This window comes from Nelumbo lutea, chromosome 1 (genome assembly GCF_056320005.1).
Source record: "Nelumbo lutea isolate HS-2025 chromosome 1, American lotus-T2T, whole genome shotgun sequence".
Classification (NCBI taxonomy): domain Eukaryota; kingdom Viridiplantae; phylum Streptophyta; class Magnoliopsida; order Proteales; family Nelumbonaceae; genus Nelumbo; species Nelumbo lutea.
The window spans coordinates 202,529,573-202,551,115 of record NC_142684.1 but is presented as its reverse complement, the minus strand read 5'-3'; the positions used below and the strand labels follow the sequence as shown (position 1 = coordinate 202,551,115).

At 38.5% G+C, this 21,543-nt stretch overlaps 1 protein-coding gene across 6 annotated transcripts; it reads right to left on the bottom strand.

Annotated features, from left to right (window-relative positions):
* Positions 1-3,632: 3,632 nt before the first annotated feature.
* LOC148880429 (3-hydroxyisobutyryl-CoA hydrolase-like protein 1, mitochondrial) lies at positions 3,633-18,741 on the bottom strand. Of its 6 annotated transcripts, none has more exons than XR_016104564.1 (16): positions 18,472-18,741; positions 18,314-18,394; positions 18,031-18,099; positions 17,871-17,934; positions 10,546-10,625; positions 9,545-9,628; positions 9,199-9,283; positions 8,507-8,592; positions 8,057-8,178; positions 7,416-7,476; positions 6,612-6,710; positions 6,424-6,525; positions 6,291-6,332; positions 4,539-4,675; positions 4,036-4,093; positions 3,633-3,939 (listed from the first exon to the last, which is right to left on the bottom strand). XR_016104564.1 is itself a non-coding variant. In XM_088962337.1 (15 exons), exons 1-14 carry the CDS (start codon positions 18,592-18,594, stop codon positions 4,556-4,558), a joined length of 1,218 nt encoding a protein of 405 aa, XP_088818463.1. In that variant the 5' UTR covers positions 18,595-18,741; the 3' UTR covers positions 3,710-3,939; positions 4,539-4,555. The 6 variants fall into 6 exon arrangements, 2 of the variants coding, with proteins under 2 accessions (XP_088818463.1, XP_088818464.1); XR_016104565.1 differs by having other exon boundaries at positions 3,710-3,939; positions 4,036-4,166; XR_016104566.1 differs by having other exon boundaries at positions 3,710-3,939; positions 4,036-4,166; positions 4,550-4,675.
* Between the last annotated feature and the right edge of the window lie 2,802 nt (positions 18,742-21,543).

Below are 21,543 nucleotides of genomic sequence, written 5' to 3'. Positions count from 1 at the left end.
GAATGCCCATCATAGCAACTAGAGTCAGATGCCCAGGATCATTAACTTGGAGAGGACCTGCACCTAGGAAGCTCGGGACTCCACCTACGTCCCAATAAAGGAAACTAGTCAGGCTACCTCCTCAGTCAGGCCTACCAATAATGATTCCACTAAGGGGTCCCAAAGGAGACGTCATAGATGCACCAGACGTGAACCAGGGAAAAGCTGCTTCACCCTAAAGGATGAGGAAGAGGCAAAGACTAGGCTGCCAAGTACATCAAGGCAGAGGAAGCACTCGGTTCCAGAAGCAAGCCGAGCGGGAAGAGGAAGAGATTGGAAGATGACCAAGGTAGCAATAAGCAGTAGAAGAAAAGTATGTCACCCAGGCGTGGTAGGTTTCCTTGCAACAGGTGTAGTAGGTCTCCCTTCCACAGAACCAAATCTCCCTAGAGAAGCAGCAAGTCACTAGGTCGATACTCCCAGATTCCACCGATAAAGACAAAGAACTACACTCCTCTCAATGCCAGAAGGGACTCAGCCAACTACCTAAAGTGGCCACCTCCCCTGAAGGGCAACCCATCCAACCAGAACCAAGACAAATATTGCCACTTCCACAGAGAGCAAGGACACGACACAAAAAACTATCGAAATCTAAAGAGATGAGATCAAAGAGTTGATCCAGAGGGGATATATGAAAAAGTTTATCAAGAGAGATGACCATGACCGACATGCCAACCAGCCAAGAAGAGAAGAGGCTCCGTTGAGGAGAGAGCAGCCCTTGCGTGAATAGCAACAGAATGACCACCCGGTTTGTGGAGTCATTAACATGATCACGGATGGGTCTATAGTCGCAGGCTGTAGCACCTTGGCCATTCAAACCTCCACCCATGAGCTAGAGCATGAAGAGGAGAACCCACCAAAATGGCTCCGCATCAAGGAGGTGATCTATTTCACCGAGGACGACACATCCGGGGTCCATTACCCTCATGATGACACCCTTGTAGTCAAACTCATCATCCACGACTTTGATGTGAAGTGTATTCTTATGGATTCTGACAGCTTTGCTAACATTCTGTTCCTAGGAGCGTTTGAGCAGATAGAGTTGTAGAAAGGCATAGATTTTGGTCCGCCTATTACTCCAGGCTAGTCCTCACTAGGTTGGATGTAGTTGAAGATATTGGGTATCTAGTATGTCGTGATCAGGTCAATGATTTCCTCACCAACTATCTTAGTAGGCCCGAACTGAGATCTCATATTGGGTTGGTGTTCGGAGGTGGAGGTCCCTCTTTGGGAACCTCATCACTCTTGAGCCAAGGTCCCCGCCTCGGATCAAGTGGCCTAGTGGTACTCCCTCTCTAACTCACTCGAAGACATAATTTAAAACAAAGGGAAAGGACTCACTGACATGACCATGGAAAGTAAACCGACCTCGCTAAGTGTTACCAACCTCGCCGAGCAAGATAGACCTCACCAAACAAGAATTGACCTCACTTGCTCTCACTGAACTCTCTGATCTCTCACTCTACTGCTCCGCAAAAGACTCCAAAAATAGTAAAAATATGACCCTTCAGGGGGGCCCTATATATAGGCAAGGGACTCAAGTAACTAACGTCCAAGATGCTCTCAATCCAATGGTTCGAAGAGACACCCCGCTTCAAGTTCCGAGGAAGAATTCAAAATTCAAATATGCACACTCAATTCAAAGTTTAAATTTGCCCCGCAACGTTTGCTCACCCAACATGCTCTATCGACCGGTTCAGGCAAGAGATTGAACTGACAATAGTGAACCTACTGAACCCAGTCACCTTGGCCTAGAGACCTATAGCAAGCTACTTCCTTCACCGAACCGACTTTAACTTGGGAGTGGGGGCAATTGATGAGGGGGAATTTGGCCCTCTAGTGACATCATGCCACGTGGCACTTCCGAATCATTGCTTAACACCTCGTCACCATGTAGGCAATGACTTGCCTTTGCCTAGATCATAGACTCCACTTTGGAGCCACCTTGGATGCACCTCAAACACATCGTGCATACCATGAGAGTGTACCCACGCCACCAAGGCAAGGCCAATATATAGTCACCTCGACGTAAGGGGAGACATCCCACCAAGGTCCAGCTGGCAATCAACCTAACATGGTGACCGGCCTCTCCTGCATGTGCCTTATCATCCCTAGATCCTCTGGGATCACATAACCCCCCCCCCCAATGGAGCTGATTCCCATGCCGCCCGCTTCGAAAGCAATCGGATAAGCTTTATCACTTTACACAGAAACTGTCTCCGAGCATGAAACCACCTCCAAGCATGGTAGGCAAATAAGTCATGTCCTCCCGGAGATCTCGGGCGTGCTACGTGAAGCTCACGACTACTTGCACCTATATAAAGGCACCCCCTTCGATTAGAGGAGGTATGCGTAATTTATCACTCACTGATCTCTTGCTTTCTCCCTTTCTAGCTCTTAAAGTACATTCATCGCTAACTTAAGCATTGGAGTGCCCACCTCGGGTAAAGCACCCTGGTTACTCTGATAGTTTTCTTACAACTTGGCCAGCTGACCTAGTCAGTCCATCATCCAAGTTGTCCTCTAGCAGGGAGCACCAGATGGCACACAATCACAATCCATATTAATTTTCATTAACTCATTTGGCCAAAATTTCAAGAGTTCAACAACAAAAAATTTGTGAAATTCTTGGTTTCCCATCCAATAAGTAACAAACACATAAAGGGTATCGAGTAATATCGACCCTTGTGTAACTATTTATTTGGAACTCAAGTAGAAATTTGTAGTTTCACTCAAAAAAAATGTGGAAAATCGTAGGACTCTGTCAAAAATATTTATTATGTTTGTGCCCTGTTTTTTTTTTATTGTTACCCACTTCAAATTGGAGAACACAACAAAAGCAAAATTTTATAGTAGTTTTTTGTTGAAGTGTAGGGGCGATATAGACCTGATTTATATTCAACTTATTGGTCCGAATATGAGTTATTTAGTTTGAAGGTTCTTCTATACATCTTAAAGAGGTCAAGAGGTTTTGAATGTTTTGGGATTTAAGCTTTAAGGTTTATGTGAGAGTTGTATATCTTTTGGCTTGAAAGAGAGGTCAATAGGTTTTTAGGGTTTTGAGATTTAAGGTTTATGTGAGAGTTGCATGACCCGGTAATCTTCATTGTTTCTTTTGCCCATGGATGTAGGTTATAAATCGAATCACATAAATCTTTATGCTTTATTTCTTACTTCTCTTTATTATGTTTTACTTTATTTTGTTGTGCCATTCGATTCCATATTTATGGATTTTACGCAATAATGCCTCGGTTAATTAGGCACATCAAAAAGAGGGGAAAAAAACATAGAAGATCATCTTAAAGTATGAACTTGCAGTGACTTTGCTTTTACAAGATACATTTGCCTGCCTTCACCAAGATATACGAAACACAACACTCTTATCTTCGTCAATCGGTTTTAACTGAGACAACTCCATTTTGCACTGAACTCATTTGTCGAACCAATAGAACCACCTTGCAAGCAGAGATCTGACGCCCCAACCAATAATGGTGCTTCAACAATCAACACCATCACCATGTTTTGCTGCTTAAGCTTCAATAATGAATCCATACTCCTTGCTAGAAGTTGTCATTGGCAATGGAGATTGAATATGGTATTAAAGTATGGATAAGAACATTTTTCACAACTCTTGGCCACTTTGTTTTCCAAAACAAAAACAATTGCCACGTTCAACAAAACAACCCTTTCCTTTTGGTGTATTTTCTCCTTGATCATCATAATTTATCACAAGTGAAAGATACATGTATAGATGTATGAATTCATCAGTACTTTACCAAAGCCAAAAATAAAATGTAATGCAAGTGTTACAAAGAATAATCAACTTCTTTTCACCAGACCCAATAATAGGTTATACCAATTTATTCCTCCCAAAGAAAGAAGACCGCCATAAATCTGCATCTGCATTTTGAACACCAGAATCACAACAATTAAAAGAATCAGATCAGAAAAAACAAAGAAGAAGAAGCAAATAGGGGATTCGTGCCATTAGTTAACCTGCAAAATACATTTGCATCTTCCTCTTCTGGGCTATGCCCCACCCCAGTACATATATCTGATAACAAGTTTTTGAAGCGCACACACACACAAGATTGGAGGAATATCAATGCCATTGCAGTGGAAAACATCTTTGATGCATATGTTGTACATGCAAAGCAAATAAAGGTGGTTATGGATTTTATGGCTTGTAAGAACCATTTAATGAGTTTCACCTAAAGAGATCCTCCTGACATGAAGAGGACGACATTAATATAGCTATTATCTCAATTTTTTTTCTTTTTCAGAGATCAGGAAAACATTGCAGATGATTCACAGAAATATCCAATAATCAGATGGAAACAATAATCTGCATGATGGCTTGTACTAGGAGATCCACAACACAATAATCAATCAAAGTGCCTCTTAGAAAAGATAGTTTTTTTTAATTAAATTGAACTTGAAACATGTTACCATTAACACATCTCCATTTTTTGCATTAAATTAAATTTGAAACATTTTACCTTTAGCATACCTCCAATCAAGTAAACGCTTCTCGCAGTTTTATCGGTAGCTCTAGGTCAGGCTCGAGTTCACTAAGTGGTGAAAAGTAGTTGTCTACCATGTCCTTGGTTACTTTTTCCAAACATGGAGGATCCCACTGCATGTTTCAGATGATGATAGCATTAGGTCTTCATTTTTTAAATCAATGACCAAAAGGAATTATTTATAGTAAAGCAAAATAAGCTATGAATCTCTCTCATACTCTCACTCACACACATAGTTGCATTAAATCCCATTTTAACCTTCCTTTTCCAAGAGAATCCACCACATAAGGCTGTCAATTTTGGGTCATAGCCTAGGTCCAAATCAAATCAACTCCAATTAAGCAGGTTTGGAATTGGATGCCATAGAATCAGATTAAATCCAGATATAACCCACTGTAATCCAATTAGGATATAATCCAATAAAATAAATGTGTATAATCTTGTCTGCGTGTGTATGCATAGTTCATACTAGTTAGCACATTTGGTTTCCCATTGCCAAGACGGACTCCAAAGAGGTTCCATCCCTATCAATTTTGGTAAGTGATCTATATGCAATATGTGCAAAGAAGCTGGAACCCCATCTCCCTTAGGCCCCTTTTAAATAGAGAGTTCATGGAATGCTTGCTTCATTTTAAGAAGCTGGAGGATGGCCTTATTTTCCCAGAGCAAAGGGACGAAATTTCTTGACAAGAGGACTAGCACAGATGATGCAGGTTGTACCTAAGGAAAGAACGTTTCACCAGGAGTGGGAGATTTTATGTGGCTATTGTATTTAGGTAAAGAACGTTTCTGTTAGGTCCTATAAGGTTCTTATGGTATTCAATGATAGGGGAATGCAAATTAACATTTGTGCCATGTGCAAAACAGCTGAAGAAGCAATCTACTATCTCTTACTTTTCTTTTAGCTACTTAATTTCTATGAGATTTTTTATGTTATTTATTTATATCATGTTCTTGCCAATGATCAATGGAGGAAGTGATACAGTCTCCTGGCACCAGTTGGTAATTTGGGTTATTTGAAAGGAGCATAATAGAAGAATTTTTTATGGATACAAAGGGCCAGTATTCATATGTCTGTGGACATCAATAACTTTCTCATTGATGTAAGATGGACCTACAAACAGGAAAAGAAAGAAAATAACCAGGAATCAACACCTAGGCATTCTCTAGGAATCAGCACCTAGAGGCACTATTAGGAATCAGGAGATAATAGCTACTTGAAGGAATCAGCACCATCAAGAAAACTTGGCATGAATACCAAACAAACAAAGCCAAATGCACTATTTTATTCCAATTATTGTCCTCTTTTGCAGCAACAATATAGACCTTACACAGACTTATAGCAACAATACTAATAGTTTATTTCTGATTTGTTCTTAAAGTTCCAAGCTAATTTATTCTTTTCCCACCATTGAACAAAGCCCATGCAATTATTAAATCATCATACCTAATATGATTTCCCTATAAACCCTTATTTACTGCCACCCCAAAGACCAGATATTTTCATCTAAGTTTTTTTTTTTTTTTTTTTTGGTGGGTGGGGTGGGGTGGGGGTGGGGGGGAAGAATACTTGACTTAATTAATTCTGTTTACCAGCCATATTTTCCTTGATTTTTCTTAGAAGTAAACCCTGAATTTCTAGGGGGGGGGGGGGATACACAACTAACCCAACTGTGGATTTCATTAGTTCATCATACATGCCAGGGAGAACAAAGCATATACGCATACCTTTGGGGCCAAGTCCTTATCCACTAATTGTGCACGAACCCCCTAAAATGTTGTAAAAACATAAAATGTTACAAAAAAGGAAAAAAAAAACACATAAGTTATTCTACTTACAGGAACAGAAAGCCTTCCATACCTCACAGAAGTCACTGGAAATCTGTTTAGAGATCCCTTGAAGAGAAATCCGATACTCACGGACTAAGCATTGATCAAGAGTCTGAAACCTACCTTCTCGTATCTAAACAAGTTATTAATAGAGTCAGGATATAAGGCATGTAAGCATTGTACAATGTAACGAAGACAAACAACTAAGAAGGGACTCACAGATCTTAGGGAAACCTTCAAGCTCAAAGGTGAGGCTTCTTTTAATTTCCTTAGAGTTGAAGTACACCACTCATCATATGATCTGGTTGCCTCGTTTTCCTGAGAAAGTTGTCATTGATATCAGTTATACATTCCTCCATTGGAAAGTTGTCAATAATAGTTGAAGTACACCACTCATGGCTTCATCAGGGAAAATTTAGGCTTAAAAAAAGCGGAGAAAATAATCACAAAAGCTCGAATATGTAATGCACCAATATTATTAACATTTGAGTCTAATGATTATTTTGAGATGGTTGTGAATGAAAATAATCATTGGCAGGCCTTTATCTTGCTAGAAACCTACTCTTAAAACAGATTCACATGGGTTTCCTCTGTTCCTTTGAAAAGATTTAAGAATATGTTTAGGTTAATTGGAGGCATTATGGCAGGGAGTGAAAGAACAAATGTCATAGTAAACATAAGAGAAAGAGAGAGAGAGAGAGAGAGAGAGAGAAGAGAGAAGAGAGAGAGAGAGAATAGTTTCCGGATACAGAACATGAAAATGTGGATGACTTAAAGACTCAAAATGAAAATCAGCATACTCAAGTCAATTCAACTAAGACCGAATTGAGTTATACTGTTCTAGTAACTAACAAGCTTTTCTCCCCTTTTCAACACAGTTTCTAATTGAAAGAAACTGTTACGTGACCAAGACAAATGAAACCATGGGTAGAACCACCCCTTCTTGAAAACAATAATGAAATTTAATCATCCAATAGTTATTTACAAATCAAAAGAAGGTATGGAAATCAACTTCATACTCACAAGAGCACCAATAATATCCTCAACAGTGTCATGGGCAAAGCACTTGTCAACTGTTTCAATCCTGGAAAGAATGAAGAAGATGGTGTACTCAGAAAGTAGGACCTCTATAGTACACAAGCATAAAACTAGTGATTTTCTATTATATACAAGAGAAAGGCAGGAAAGCACACACTCTATTTGCATGGAGGCATGTAAGAGAGATGTTCAAGCAAAAAACAAGAATCAGCTGGTGACAGAAGTGCATGCATGATGTAATTGCTACAACTATGAAGGAAGAAGATTTAATCATTAAATTCCTATATCTATGATAAAACCTTCAGACGGGTTCTCCCTCGGAGGGCTTCTTCAGATTCTTGCCTAGCTCTACTTTAAGAAAAAAAAAAAAGAACATTACAAGCTTACCAGGTATCAGAACATGGGTCCCACCATCTTCGAGAACCAATTTTAAGCATGTGCTACAATCTCATAGAATCTTTCTTTAGGTCTCACAGAAAAGTGTCTATCCAGATTCTATGAAATCCTAGGATGAATTTTATGTCCTAAAATGATGCTTTTGCTTGTAATTACAGTCAAAGGAAAATAATGCATTAACTGGGAAGAACTAAGAAATCTGAAGGAAAAATCAAGATAATGAGAACCACCTGTGAATAACACTCCTCTTATCTGGATAGGCAAGGTCACCAAATTGCTCTAGAGAAGCTTCTATAACAGAAGGATCATCTGTTACCAATGTACCAAGTCTCTCTTCGAGCAAAGGTAGCCTCTGTTAAAACATCTTAAGTTTTATATAGCTAAGAAGAAACATATATCTAGAAACAATTTTCTGAAAACTTAAAAAAGAGACCAAATGATTTTTTTCCCACTACTTTAGATGGTTAATCACCCATCTAACAGTTCAACCGACCAAACTTCCAACCCGGTTGGATTAGTTGACTATTTTCCAGTTCAAACATCTTGGTCTATACTCAAAACATTGTAGAGAAATAAACTGGAGGGATTAGGGTTTTTTTTTTTTTTGGGGGGGGGGGACGAGAGGGAGAGAGGGAGGGAGGGAGGGAGAGAGAGAGAGAGAGAGAGAGAGAGGAACAAACTGCACTGAGTGAATAGTGTGTAGCAAGCCCACAAGCAATCATTTCTGGTCCATTGAGCCTCTCTCCTGTTAAAGCCAGGTATTCTCCTGCAAAGAGAAAGAGTCATATATAGGCACCACACATATCAAGCAATATCAGGGAATAGAGAATGTCAGTCATTTTAATAGTCATTATACATCCACATAACCAACTAAAGTAAAGTGTCATGTCACACAACCTCAATAGTTTGTTTGCTACAGGACTTTAGGCAATCAAACATATACAAGTAGCGGTAGATGAGACATGCAAAGGACTTGCAAGTGAAAGTTAATTGGTCAAGAGGTCGAGTGATGCTTAGGATGACATTTATTAAGAAATAGCAATCATGCTTTTCTATAATGTTGTTTTAAAGGAGATAAATGGCTGGCTTCCAAAGTCGTACAGATTTTGACAATGATGACAACTTGATAAACCCAATACAAATACAATCAATTACAAGAACATAAACAAAAATGTACTCATGTAAGCTGTTGACAATGATGTCTTTTCATCAATCAGCAATGGTGAATGACATACATATAAGAGTAATTCCCAGCAAATTTTAAGAAAAATGTATTGGTGTCACTGATTGGATCACCAAATTCATAATGCAAATGAATCACAAAGGAAGAGAACTTCCAATCAGAAGTTAGAATAGCACCAATAAGAAGTACCTAAATAACCAGGTAAATGGGAAAGGTAAAAGGATGCCCCAGCATCTGGATGAAAACCAATTTGAGTTTCTGGGGTAGCAAAAACCTGCATTTTGACCATGATATGAGAAAAATTAGTAAATTTCATCTAGTAAAAATAAATAAATAAAAACAATACTTTTCTGGCACCAAAAAACCAATATTGCATGCATGTCCCCAAAGCCTACAATGACATATGCATCAGAGAAGAGTGGAACCTACTTATCAAATCAGAGCATTCAAGTACAAAACAAAATAGACCAATATAAAGATGAAGAAGTATCAAAGATCTAAATGAATATAAAATGTATGTAATGGAGACACATACAGTTTTATCAGTTGCGACACGGAATGTACCAGGGATCGAAACCCCTGCTCCGCCCCCCATGGTAATACCATTCAAAATTGCCACCTAGAAGGAAATCATCATAACAGTTCAAGATCATTAATGACCGACTCTAATTAATAACAGAATAAGAGAACTTAAATTATATAGAAAGCACCGGAAATTACACCTCAATTATTGATGTATTTATAAGGAATTTGCAGAACATACTATGCAAGTCAAAGTGAAATGTAGCCCGAGTAGTACTAAATAAGGCACAGATCCACAGATCTTATTCAGCATATTGAGAGTGGATCACAATTAATTGACTAAGACACACACACAGGAGGAGGAGGAGGGAGGATACAACATAAATGTTGATTGGGGGAAAATATCACACATCTAGAATTACCACTTCCTAATTCCACATAGTAGGTCCAAGTTGATTAGGAAGAGATTACAGTGCTTGAGCATCTATCTTTTCATTGTGCTTGTTTTGTCAGAGATCCAAACAGCATCAACGTATTACGCTTTGGAACATGTGTTTTATGATACCTTGTTAGTTGTTGTAGAGTAGTTGGAGCTGGTTTTTGAAACTTTTCTAGATAAAAGGTCACAGGATCTGGGGCACTCACAGCTTAGTCACCAAACTAATAGGCTATAATACAGTGGCTTTTGTTGAGGATCAGTTTGAGTAGGTTGGAAGGCTGCCATTTGTTGTTATATTCATTTTTGTTCCTTTTCTTTGTGCCTCTTGTATACTGGCTTTCTCTTGTTAATAAGCATATATACTACTGATTAAAATCATTAAAAACAACAAATATAAATAAATGTTGTTCTCTGCCTCATCTTATTATTCAAACCATAGAAAAAAGTGATATGATACATTGCCATCAACTAAATATCCCAAAGAATTTTTATAACAACCAGAAATGAACTGGGAAAAAACACAAGTATTTCTGAACTCTATCGTTAATTTCATAATTGAACCATTGAATACTTACATGTGGCTTTAGATATGTTCCTAGAAGGTATATAAAACTATATAACGTCCCAAAAAATTCTTTACATTCAGCCATCTTCCCTGCATAGAATAAACTAAATAGTTCAGAAGATTGTATCAGGACTGAGCACAAATAAAAACCATAAAAATGAAACCAAAAAGAAAACATCTGAGTACATAGTCCCAGTCTGTATGAAGCAATACTTTCAAAAAGATTAGAAGAAAGGGTCATGAGGGAAACGGGGGGATGGATAGATATTTAATCGGCAACAAAACTAACAATATATTAATGATTGGAAGGATGTACACAATACAGAGCTCATGCACCAAAATTGGAGATAAACAAATTATGAACAATCAAGATAAAGAGAAAAATGAGTTAGATTTATATACACTGTAAATGTAAAGTGGACAATGTCCAAAAAGACCTGATCCCACATCACTTTTCAACCAAGCTGCTCTGCATGTCATTTAGGCTGCATTTGGCATTCCTTATTTTAAGGACTTACCTCCTTTTTGCAGTTAAAATGCCCTTATGAATACTGAATTTTTAACTGAAAAAAGGAGATAAGAACTTAAAATAAGGAATGCCAAATGCAACCTTAGTAAGATACTTTTGAATTCTTCCATTTCTATTAGTCAACAATTTAGACGGAATAAGACCCTTTTCTGTGAGGCTTCAAACATATACTGGAAATATAAAAAATGCTCTATATTAACATAACAGACTACCATTCATATTTTAATCTGATTAATAAGCTTTTGACCAACCGTTCCCTTGAATGGTGATTGATACAACACAACAGCATTTGGCAGCTCCAGGATGAAATCTTCTACAATGCCTGGCCATGCACTTGGCTGAGGTCTCAATACGTCCAAAATTCCAAATTCCATAAGCCCAGTACCCATATCAAAATTTCAGTCAACAGAGCACAAAGCATCTATATGGACATCTATTTTCAGGTAGCTACCTTGACATTTTAATCTTTAAGACTCAGATGGCTGTTTTTGTGAATGTTAACTCAATACATTAAGGTAGTGGTGGTAGACTTTTTCAGATAAATACCCTGCTGTTTTCATCCCTTGAGACCCAAATACCTTCTATTAGATAGCCAAAACAATTGGTGTTGCAATGAAGCCAGTGAATTTCTAACAGCCAGTCATTTTATCTCTCTTACAAAATAGAGCTAAGTTCAAGGTTTAAGCCATTAACAATCAAGAAAGGCCGCAACGTGTCATCTTTTCCATTGATTATGCACATGAAATAAAATTATCTAAGTCTATGCTTCCATACCAATTGAATCCAAAGTGCCACCACATGAAACAGAGTGACTTGTTATTGTTATGTAAAGTTAGAAAATGGGTCCATTTCCTGGAAACCTGAAAGGGCCTTGTAGAGAAACTGATGTGGGGCCACTCTGTCCGTAGGGTAGAATGTACCTAGTCTATTTGTTATGTTTTTCTGTTATTCTAGTTTTGTTATTCTAGTTGTTATTTACTTTTCAGTTTTATATTGTTAAGTGTTATGATGTAAACACCAAGGGCAGATGTGTCCTTTCCTGTAACTAGCATAACATATAAATATTAAGTTGAAGTGGCGGCAGCAGATGAGTTAGAATCTGTCCCTCCTTTCAGCAACTTGTGTTCTCTTGCTTCTCTTCTATTCTCTCCTTTTCTCTCATCTTCTCTTCTGTTTTACAAACCGAAAACCTTTTAGGATTCAAGACTGATTACAGTCTTGATCTTCTACATGGTATCAGAGCCTATCTAGGGCTTCTCATGTGTATCTAGTCCAGCCGACCACATGAGAACTAGCTAGGGCTGGAAGTCTTGAAGAAGTTTTTCGGCGGCTGAATCTTGGAGATTACCAGGAGATGTTCGCAGCAATTGAAGACTTGTCGCAGCCTGCAGAGAGTTGGTAATCAGGAAGAGGCAGCGAAGCTTAGGGTTCAGGTAACCCTAGAAGACAGTACACCGAAGGCAGTAGTGGGCCCCACAGTAGCGATTTCAGATAATAGCATCTCAGATTGATAGGCGATTGATTTCAGATCAGTTTTGTGTTGGTATTCCTGATCGGATCAGACCAATCTCAGATCACATTGGTTTTGTGTTGATATTTCTGATCGGATCAGATCAGTTTCATATCAGATCAGTTTCGGATCAGCTTTCAGACTTACTTCCTTGACTCTGTTTGAAAAGTAACTGTCTTTTCAGATCAGATTAGTTTTGGATCAGCTTTCAGCTTTCAGTCGTTTACTTTTCTAAGAAAAGATAGGTTGAAGTGATCTTGCGGCAAGCCCTAGTGGTGGACTGAACCTTGTGGTCTACCTAGAGCTGTCAGGTCTATTGTTGGCATTGATCAGATTCTAGGGTTTCACATTAACCCTACTGCAAGTCTATCTATATAGTACTGATTAGATTATGCAACTGAATTGATCACTTTAAGGACTGATTAAAACCCTAATTCTGCAAAGGCAAATCAGACCTTCTTCTAAGCTGCTTTTCAGTGTTTTGGGGGGTTTTCGAACTTTCTTAAAGGGGTTAGAGCTCTACGGACAGCCACTGTTGTGTTTGTTTGTTGGTTTCATATCAGAGTTATCCCAGTTGTGCACATACACTGTGAATACAAATCAGGCCTATACTGTTTTTTGTTGTGATTGGTAGTCCAACTGCTATTTTAAGACTTGACCGAGATGGAGTTTAAAAATCAGGCAGAAGGCAGCTTTGGGAGCATCAATTATGGTAGTGTTTCTGAGATGGGTTGTCAGCTTACAACCGTAAATTCAGGTACTCTAGCTTCAGCCTACCATGTCTCAGCTCCAGGTACTACTGAACCTTGTTGGGTAATAGATTCAAGTGCATCCGACCACATGACTAGCTTACCTTCATTGTTTACCTCTTACCATTTGTCATCTGGTAGGGATAGAGTATCTATTGTTGATGGCTCCCTGGTTCCTATTTCTGGGAAGGGGAACATTAAGTTATCAGATACGATCTCCTTGTCTTCTGTCTTACATGTTCCTAAGCTTGATACTAACCTCCTTTCAGTCAGTAGTATTACCAAACACATGAACTGCTCAGTAACTTTCTTCCCTGACCAGTGTGTTTTTCAGGACCTGGAGACGGAAAAAAGTGATTGGGACTGGCCGTGAGACGAATGGGATCTATCTGCTCGGGGAGAGTTCTCGTCGGGAAGAGTCGGTGGGTAAGAGGTCACTTGTTTCCCAGAGTGTGAGTTCGGTTATGCTTTGGCATAACCGATTGAGTCATTTGTCTTTTCGATCCTTAAAGAGTTTGTTTCCTACTTTGTTTGATTCTGTTGAGTTGTCCCAGTTGCAATGTGAAAGTTGTGAGTTTGCTAAACATTGTAGAAACTCTTATTCATTGAGTAATAAAAGGAGTAATCGTCCTTTTGATCTCGTGCATACGGATGTTTGGGGGCCATATCACATTCCTTCTATGGGTGGGTACAGATATTTTTTGTTATTTGTGGATGACCATACCCGGTTTTCTTGGGTTTATCTTATGCGTTCACGAGATGAGGTTCCCGCCCTGACCCAAAACTTTCACCAAATGATCCTAACCCAGTTTGATGCCAAGATTAAAGTTCTTAGATCTGATAATGCAAAGGAGTACTTTGCTAAGTCATTGGCATCTTACCTTCTTACTCATTGGGTTATCCATCAAAGCTCTTGCCCTCATACACCTCAGCAGAATGGGATTGCAGAAAGGAAGAATAGGCACATCTTGGAGGTGGCTAGAAGTCTTATGTTTACCTCCAATGTCCCTATTCGCTTCTGGGGTGATGCTATCCTCACGGCGGTCTATCTTATTAATCGGATTCCTTCCCGGATTCTTGATTTGCGATCTCCTTTTTCCCTTCTATACCCACATGAGGAGTTGTTTTATATTCCCCTTAAGACTTTCGGTTGTACCTGCTTTGTTCAGCTTCTCGGACCCCATCACTCCAAGTTTGAACCCAAGGCCTCCAAATGCATTTTCCTTGGTTATGCACGAACTCAAAAGGGGTATTGCTGCTATGATTCTGTCTCAGGGAGGAGGTTCGTCTCCATGGATGTCACTTTCTTTGAGGAGACACCCTATTATCCTCGGGTTTCTCCTCAGGGGGAGAGCAGTGAGAGTAGGGGTTTGTCTTCAGAGGGAGAACAGTGAGAGTGGGGTAGTTCCTTTACCTATTCCATTGGGTGATGGGAGTTGCAATGGTGAGGGTGGTCAGAGGGATCAGGAGTTGAAGGGGAGCTGCAATGGTGAGAGTGGTCAGAGGGATCAGGAGTTGAGGGTCTATCATAGGCGGTGCAGGCAGGTTGATCCCGATCATCAGTAGTCCAGGCCAGCTCCAATCTCATCTGCGGCTCCAGGTTCAGGCATTACAGTCCCAGGACCCACAGAGACTTCTTCTATTGTTGCCATTTCACCTCCTACAGATGACCTTGATCTTCCGATTGCAATCCGTAAAGGGAAACGACATTGTACCACATCTACAGCCCACTGTATTTCCCATTTTTTATCCTATGAGCGCCTATCACCTACCTACAGGTCCTACCTTAGTTCCATTTCCAGTGTCCCTATTCCAAGAACAGTGCAAGAGGCTCTAGCAATCCCAGAGTGGAGAGGTGCAATGCAAGTTGAAATGGATGCCCTATTGAAAAATAATACCTGGGAGCTAGTTGACTTACCCAAAGGAAATAAATCAGTTGGATGCAGATGGGTATTTACTGTAAAGCACAATGCAGATGGTTCCATCGAGAGATACAAAGCTCGGCTAGTTGCAAAAGGGTTCACTCAGACTTATGGTATAGATTACTTGGAGACGTTTGCCCCGGTAGCCAAGATGACCACCATTCGGGTTTTATTATCTCTTGCAGCAAGCCACACTTGGCCCTTGTACCAAATGGATGATAAAAATGCCTTCCTGAATGGGGACTTGCAGGAAGAGGTTTACATGCAGTTGCCTCCTGGATACTATGATACAGAGACAGGTAAGAAGGTCTGCCGGCTCAATAAGGCATTGTATGGTTTGAAGCAGTCACCTAGAGCTTGGTTCGACAGATTCAGACCAGCTCTTGGGAAGTTCAGTTATGTACAGGCCCAGTCAGATCATACACTATTCATCAAGAGGGTGGAGTCTTCACTGACACTACTTGTAGTATATGTTGATGATATTGTGGTGACAGGAAATGATAGCCATGAGATTGAGTCCCTCAAACAGCTCCTTCATCAAGAGTTTGAGGTGAAAGATCTGGGTCCACTACGGTATTTTTTGGGTATTGAGGTTGCTAGATCTAAACAAAGGATCTTTGTCTCACAGAGGAAATATGTTTTAGATCTATTGGCTGAAACTGGAAAGCTGGGTGTCAAACCTGCAGATACACCCATTGAACAGAACCACAAGATTAGTGCAGAGAGTGGAGAGCTGCTTGAAGACAAAGTTATGTTCCAGCGATTAGTGGGAAAGCTCCTATATCTGCGCCTCACTCGGCCAGATATCAATTATGTAGTTAGTGTTGTCAGTCAGTACATGCATTCTCCTAGAACCACGCACCTTCTAGCAGCAGAAAGAATACTAGCATACTTGAAGATATGCCTGGGTAGAGGTATATTGTTCAAGAACAGTAACCACATGAAGGTGGAGGTCTATACGGATGCCGATTGAGCTGGGAGTTTTGATGACAGACGGTCTACCTCAGGATATTGTGCCCTTGTGAGAGGAAACCTTGTCTCCTGGAGAAATAAGAAGCAGAGTGTTGTCTCCCGGTCGAGTGCTGAAGCAGAATACAAGTCCATGACCAATGGAGTGGCTGAAATCCTATGGCTAAGATCTCTACTTGAGGAGTTGGGTATTGAGTATGAGAAGCCTCTGATGATGTATTGTGATAATCAAGCAGCTATTAATATAGCACATAATCCAGTGCAGCATGACAGAACCAAACACATTGAAGTTGACCGGCATTTTGTACGAGAGAGGGTCTCATCTCAAGAAGTATGCCTCCCTTACAACACTTCCAGTATGCAACTAGCAGATATCCTCACTAAAGCTATATCAAGAAAGAAGCTAGAAGTGGATCTATCCAAGTTGGGAATGATAAACATTTACTCCCAACTTGAGGGGGAGTGTAAAGAAACTGATGTGGGCCCCACAGCTGTGGGGCCACGCTGTGGGGCCACTCTATCCATAGGGTAGAATGTACCTAGTCTATTTGTTATGTTTTTCTGTTATTCTAGTTTTGTTATTCTAGTTGTTATTTACTTTTCAGTTTTATATTGTTAAGTGTTATGATGTAAACACCAAGGGCAGATGTGTCATTTCCTGTAACTAGCATAACATATAAATATTAAGTTGAAGTGGCGGCAGCAGATGAGTTAGAATCTGTCCCTCCTTTCAGCAACTTGTGTTCTCTTGCTTCTCTTCTATTCTCTCATCTTCTCTTCTGTTTTACAAACCGAAAACCTTTTAGGATTCAAGACCGATTACAGTCTTGATCTTCTACAGGCCTCATTACATTCTTTTCTTAATAATATAACTAGGATTGGCTCCATTTCAGATGGTGAGTTAGTCAACTGAAAAATAAAGGAGAAACACAATGACATGTCATTGGCATTTATCAGTTGTTGCATTTGGAGCATAATCAATCAGGAACTTGGTGCCCGATTGTGCTACAATTTTTTTCCTTAAACGTGCACAAATCATGTTTGGTAGAACTTAGAAGTACATGCTGATTATGCATTTAAAAGTACTTTTTTGCAATCATGATGGAATATATCAGAAAAGTACACCACTTTTTATTTCCCTGTGTGCCACCTCATATGGGGGCAATTGCTCCCCACCCACCCCAACAATTGTAGGAACATTAATTTAAGGATAACCCCTTCATAAAAATCTAGAATATGACGTTTATGTAGCATTTTTGTGTAAACAGGCATAAGCAAACATGATTTTTTTCCTTTTGTGGAATAAAATGATGATGTGACAACTTATTTTAATGCAACAGTGGACGAAAAAAGGCCTTTTTACAGTCCACTCCACCTCAGAATTCAAAAACTAATTCCCCCAAATGTATTTATTCCCACCCCCCTATAAACAGCATCCCCCCCGCCCCCCCGACACTGACCCAAACTGAAGGATTGCATTATGAATTCTGAGGTGGACTGAACTCAAATTACCCCAAGAAACACACACACACACCCCATCAAACCACACCCTCTTCACTTTAACTGGACAAGAAATCTATTAGTACATTACACAAACAATTCTAGCATTATTTCCAAATAAAAGATCCTAATAACAAAACCAAAATGATCTAATACCTTCATTTATTAAACGATAGAGAGTAGCAATATCTCCACCAGCGCTAAACGCCCTGCCACTACCCTTCAGTATACAAAATGTCCAAGTCTTCCTTTAATAACGTATAGATAAGTATTGGCATGATGAACCGAATAGCAAAGATGGAAAATGCCTGCTTACCTTCATTACAACGAACCCAATATCAGGATTTTCTTCCCAGGATTCATACAGTTTCTTCAAGCGAGCCCCCTGAGGACAAAAGAAACAAACCAAATGTTTAGTCTTCCTTTTATTGCCAAATAAATGCCAGAGCAACAATGACCCAGAAAGAAATTTTCTTAATCCAAGTGCCCTTGTACAAAAACGACCTCAATACATAATTTTCTGTAGTGGGTGCCAACCAAATACCTACACAAAAAAAGCCTAGAAAGCAAAATCCATGAATATAGAGTAATAAGAGTACCATTGAAGTATTGAGAGCATTAAGAGCGGAGGGTCTGTTGAGAATAGCTGTTCTTGAACTAGCTTTGCCTTCTACTAGTACCTGAAAGATAATAAGACATACGTATAGTCGAGCAAGAGATTAATTGATTATTCAATTTGCATACATCCGCTACTCACTGGGTTTTCAGTAGAATCATTATCAACGACGGCGCTAGATTGAGAGCAGAGGTTTATGTAATGGGGAAGAAAGTTAGGAATGCGAACAGAGCGCCTGAGCATTAAGGCTTTGAATCTGTGCATCTTCCTATACCCTCTCTTTCTCGTGTGTTCTCTTTCGACTCCTTTCCTCAACCTTGCGGTTAAGCCTATTCATCAACTTGTTCTTTTATTCCCGTTTTCACAATCTAACGATCGGGCAAGCGACTTCAGTACGGCTTCTCTGTCCTCGACATAATGACATGGAACGCCACCAAATATATCACGATCACGTGCAAATTATAAAGCACGTGCAGACTTTGCTACGTGTACAAAGAAAGCTCTCGTTGGGTAGAAACTATAAAGAACAACGAAAATCGGAAAATGGATAAATCATTTAAACCTACTGTGGTTTTTAGAAAATACTTTAACATTGACATCTCCAAAAACCTGAACATTGACATCTCAAAAAACCTCCCTTGACGTTTTTTAACGTTAAAAATTAAGGCAAATTGGTAAAGCCATCTCTAAACTTTTTGACACAGTTGTAATTAGACCCTTTTTGTTAGAATCCTCTAATAAGAGGTACAAAACGTCCAAAATATCCATCTAATTACCATTGCAGCTTTACTTTTGAGCGATTAATATGAAAAGCAAATTTGGAAACTAAATCAATTTCAGAAAAGAGATTGAAAGGGTTTAAAGTAACAATTGATATGAAGAGAAATTTTAAAAAATAAACATTTTGGTCAAAAGCAACTGCATGGATATTTTGAACATTATCATGGTTCTTGTTATAATGTTCTAACAAAAGGGGAACAAATTGCCTTGATGGCGGTGGATATCACCCTTCCACTATGTTAATGTTCACAAGATACATAATCTCACGATTGTACTTTGTATCTTATTTCATGCTGATGGTGGATCTTGTAGAAGATGATTTTAAAATGATCATAGTTTCTTTAGGCTCCATTTGGAAGGAGTACAAATACAAATATATAGAGCGTAAAACCTTGTATTTTGTATAAATTTGTACTATACATATTTGTATTTGTACTCCTTCCAAACTGAGCCTTAGTTTTGAAAAGAGTACAAATGCAAATACATACAAAATAATACAAAATATAAGGTTTTGCATTTGTACTCCTTCCAAACTAAGCCTTAATTGCAACTTATTTCTTGATGTGAGGTTAATTTTGTAATGTCATGCTTTTCATCTATCTCAATGTCGTTGGAGATTTTTAGAGATACCAAATTTAAAAGGGTTTGAGATTTGTTGCTTGCATCACTTGTTACTAGACTTGTTCATAGGACGGGCTCAGGCTTGGATTTGGCCAAATTTTGAATGAGGCCAAGCCCAAAGCCTAAGCCCAACACAGTGTAAGACCGAAGCCCGGCCTGTGAACAAGTCTGCTTATTACATAATCAATCATAAATGAACACAATGAACACACTAGTGTTCTATACACATAGGGTCAACATGATAGTATGAGATATAGCAAGTGATACATAGTGTTGTGAGTAGTAGATTCAAGCTCATTTCAAATAAATTGAATGGAAGTGCATGGAATAAAAGTGAAATAGATTGAAACACCTCAAATGATGTTTTGAGGCATGAAAAAGGTGCCCCACGCTACACAAGGCTAGAGGTGTTAATTGGATTGGATTTAGTCCAACCGGATCCATCCAATGTGAGTCAACTTACAAATGGACTGGACCCAATCCAGTCCAAATCCAATCCAATCCATTAAAATCAAATGAAATATCAAAAATTATATAATAGCATTTTTGGGCATTGGAAAAGCATTTTTGTAAAAGTATTTTCATAAAAGTGCTTTTACAAAAGCACTTTATTGAAAGTACTTCATAAAAGTAAAAGCACTTTTAGAAAAGTACTTCATAGACTTTTATAAAAGTACTTTTGTAGAAGTGTTTTTGTATTCATAAGTGTTTTTATAAAAGTACTTCCATAAAAGTGTTTTCATAAAAGTGCTTTTGTAAAAATGCTTCTATAAAAGTACTTTTATAAAAGTACTTTCATAGAAGTGTTTTTATAAAAGTGCTTTCATAAAAGTATTTTTATAAGTGTTTTCATAAAAGTGCTTTCATAAAAGTGCTTTCATAAAAGTTCTTTCATAAAAGTGCTTTCATAAAAGTGCTTCCATAAAAGTGCTTTTATAAAAGTGCTTTCATAAAAGTTCTTTCATAAAAGTGCTTTCATAAAAGTGCTTTCATAAAAGTTCTTTCATAAAAGTGCTTTCATAAAAGTACTTTTATAAAAGTATTTTCGTAAAAGTTTTTTGTAAAAGTGAATTCATAAAAGTGCATTCATAAAAATACTTTTGTAAAAATGCTTTTATAAAAGTATTTTTGTAAAAGTGCTTTCGTAAAAATACTTTTATAAAAGTGCTTTTGTAAAAGCTTTTTCATAAAAAAGAATTCATAAAAGTGCATTCGTAAAACTACTTTTGTAGAAGTGATTTTATGTTGGCTTCAATTTTGATTGATTTCAAATTAGACAAGGATTTGGCTTCATGATTGGATTATTGAAAATTTAGTTTAGGTCCAATTCAAACCAATAAGAATATGGACCAATTTATTTTGGATTGGCTCAATCCGATAATTATAATAGACTGCTCAAGTCCAATTTGATAAAGTATGGGTCGAATTGGATCCAAACCAAAACTAATCGATTGACACAAGACAAATAAAAACATAGACAATTTTTTAATTCAAACATGCCATTTTAATGAATATCATTCTTGTGGGTAACAAATCTAAGCTCCATTTGCATACCCAACAAAGAGCCCAAATCTCTTGAAAGCAACAAGTGTGCAAATATGTTGAGAGCATGACATCCGATTGTATATTGAAAACATCTCCTTGTATGTTGCATTCATCATGAGAGGTTTGCAATATGCAATAGGGGTGAAAAGGTATGATTTTTTGTTAAATTTTATGGGCTATGGGTAATTAAATCAGATTCAGACATCTGACATCTTTTAATGAATTTGATTCGGATTAATATTTGTAAGATTTGTTGGATCATCGGTC

Coding starts and splice junctions, on each gene's coding strand:
- LOC148880429 (XM_088962337.1), bottom strand. CDS start 18,594: ATGCACAGATTCAAAGCCTTAATGCTCAGGCGCTCTGTTCGCATTCCT. Junction 17,935..18,030: donor TTGGGTTCGTTGTAATGAAG/GTAAGCAGGCAT, acceptor TGTATACTGAAG/GGTAGTGGCAGGGCGTTTAG. Junction 4,676..6,290: donor ATAAGGACTTGGCCCCAAAG/GTATGCGTATAT, acceptor TGAAACATGCAG/TGGGATCCTCCATGTTTGGA.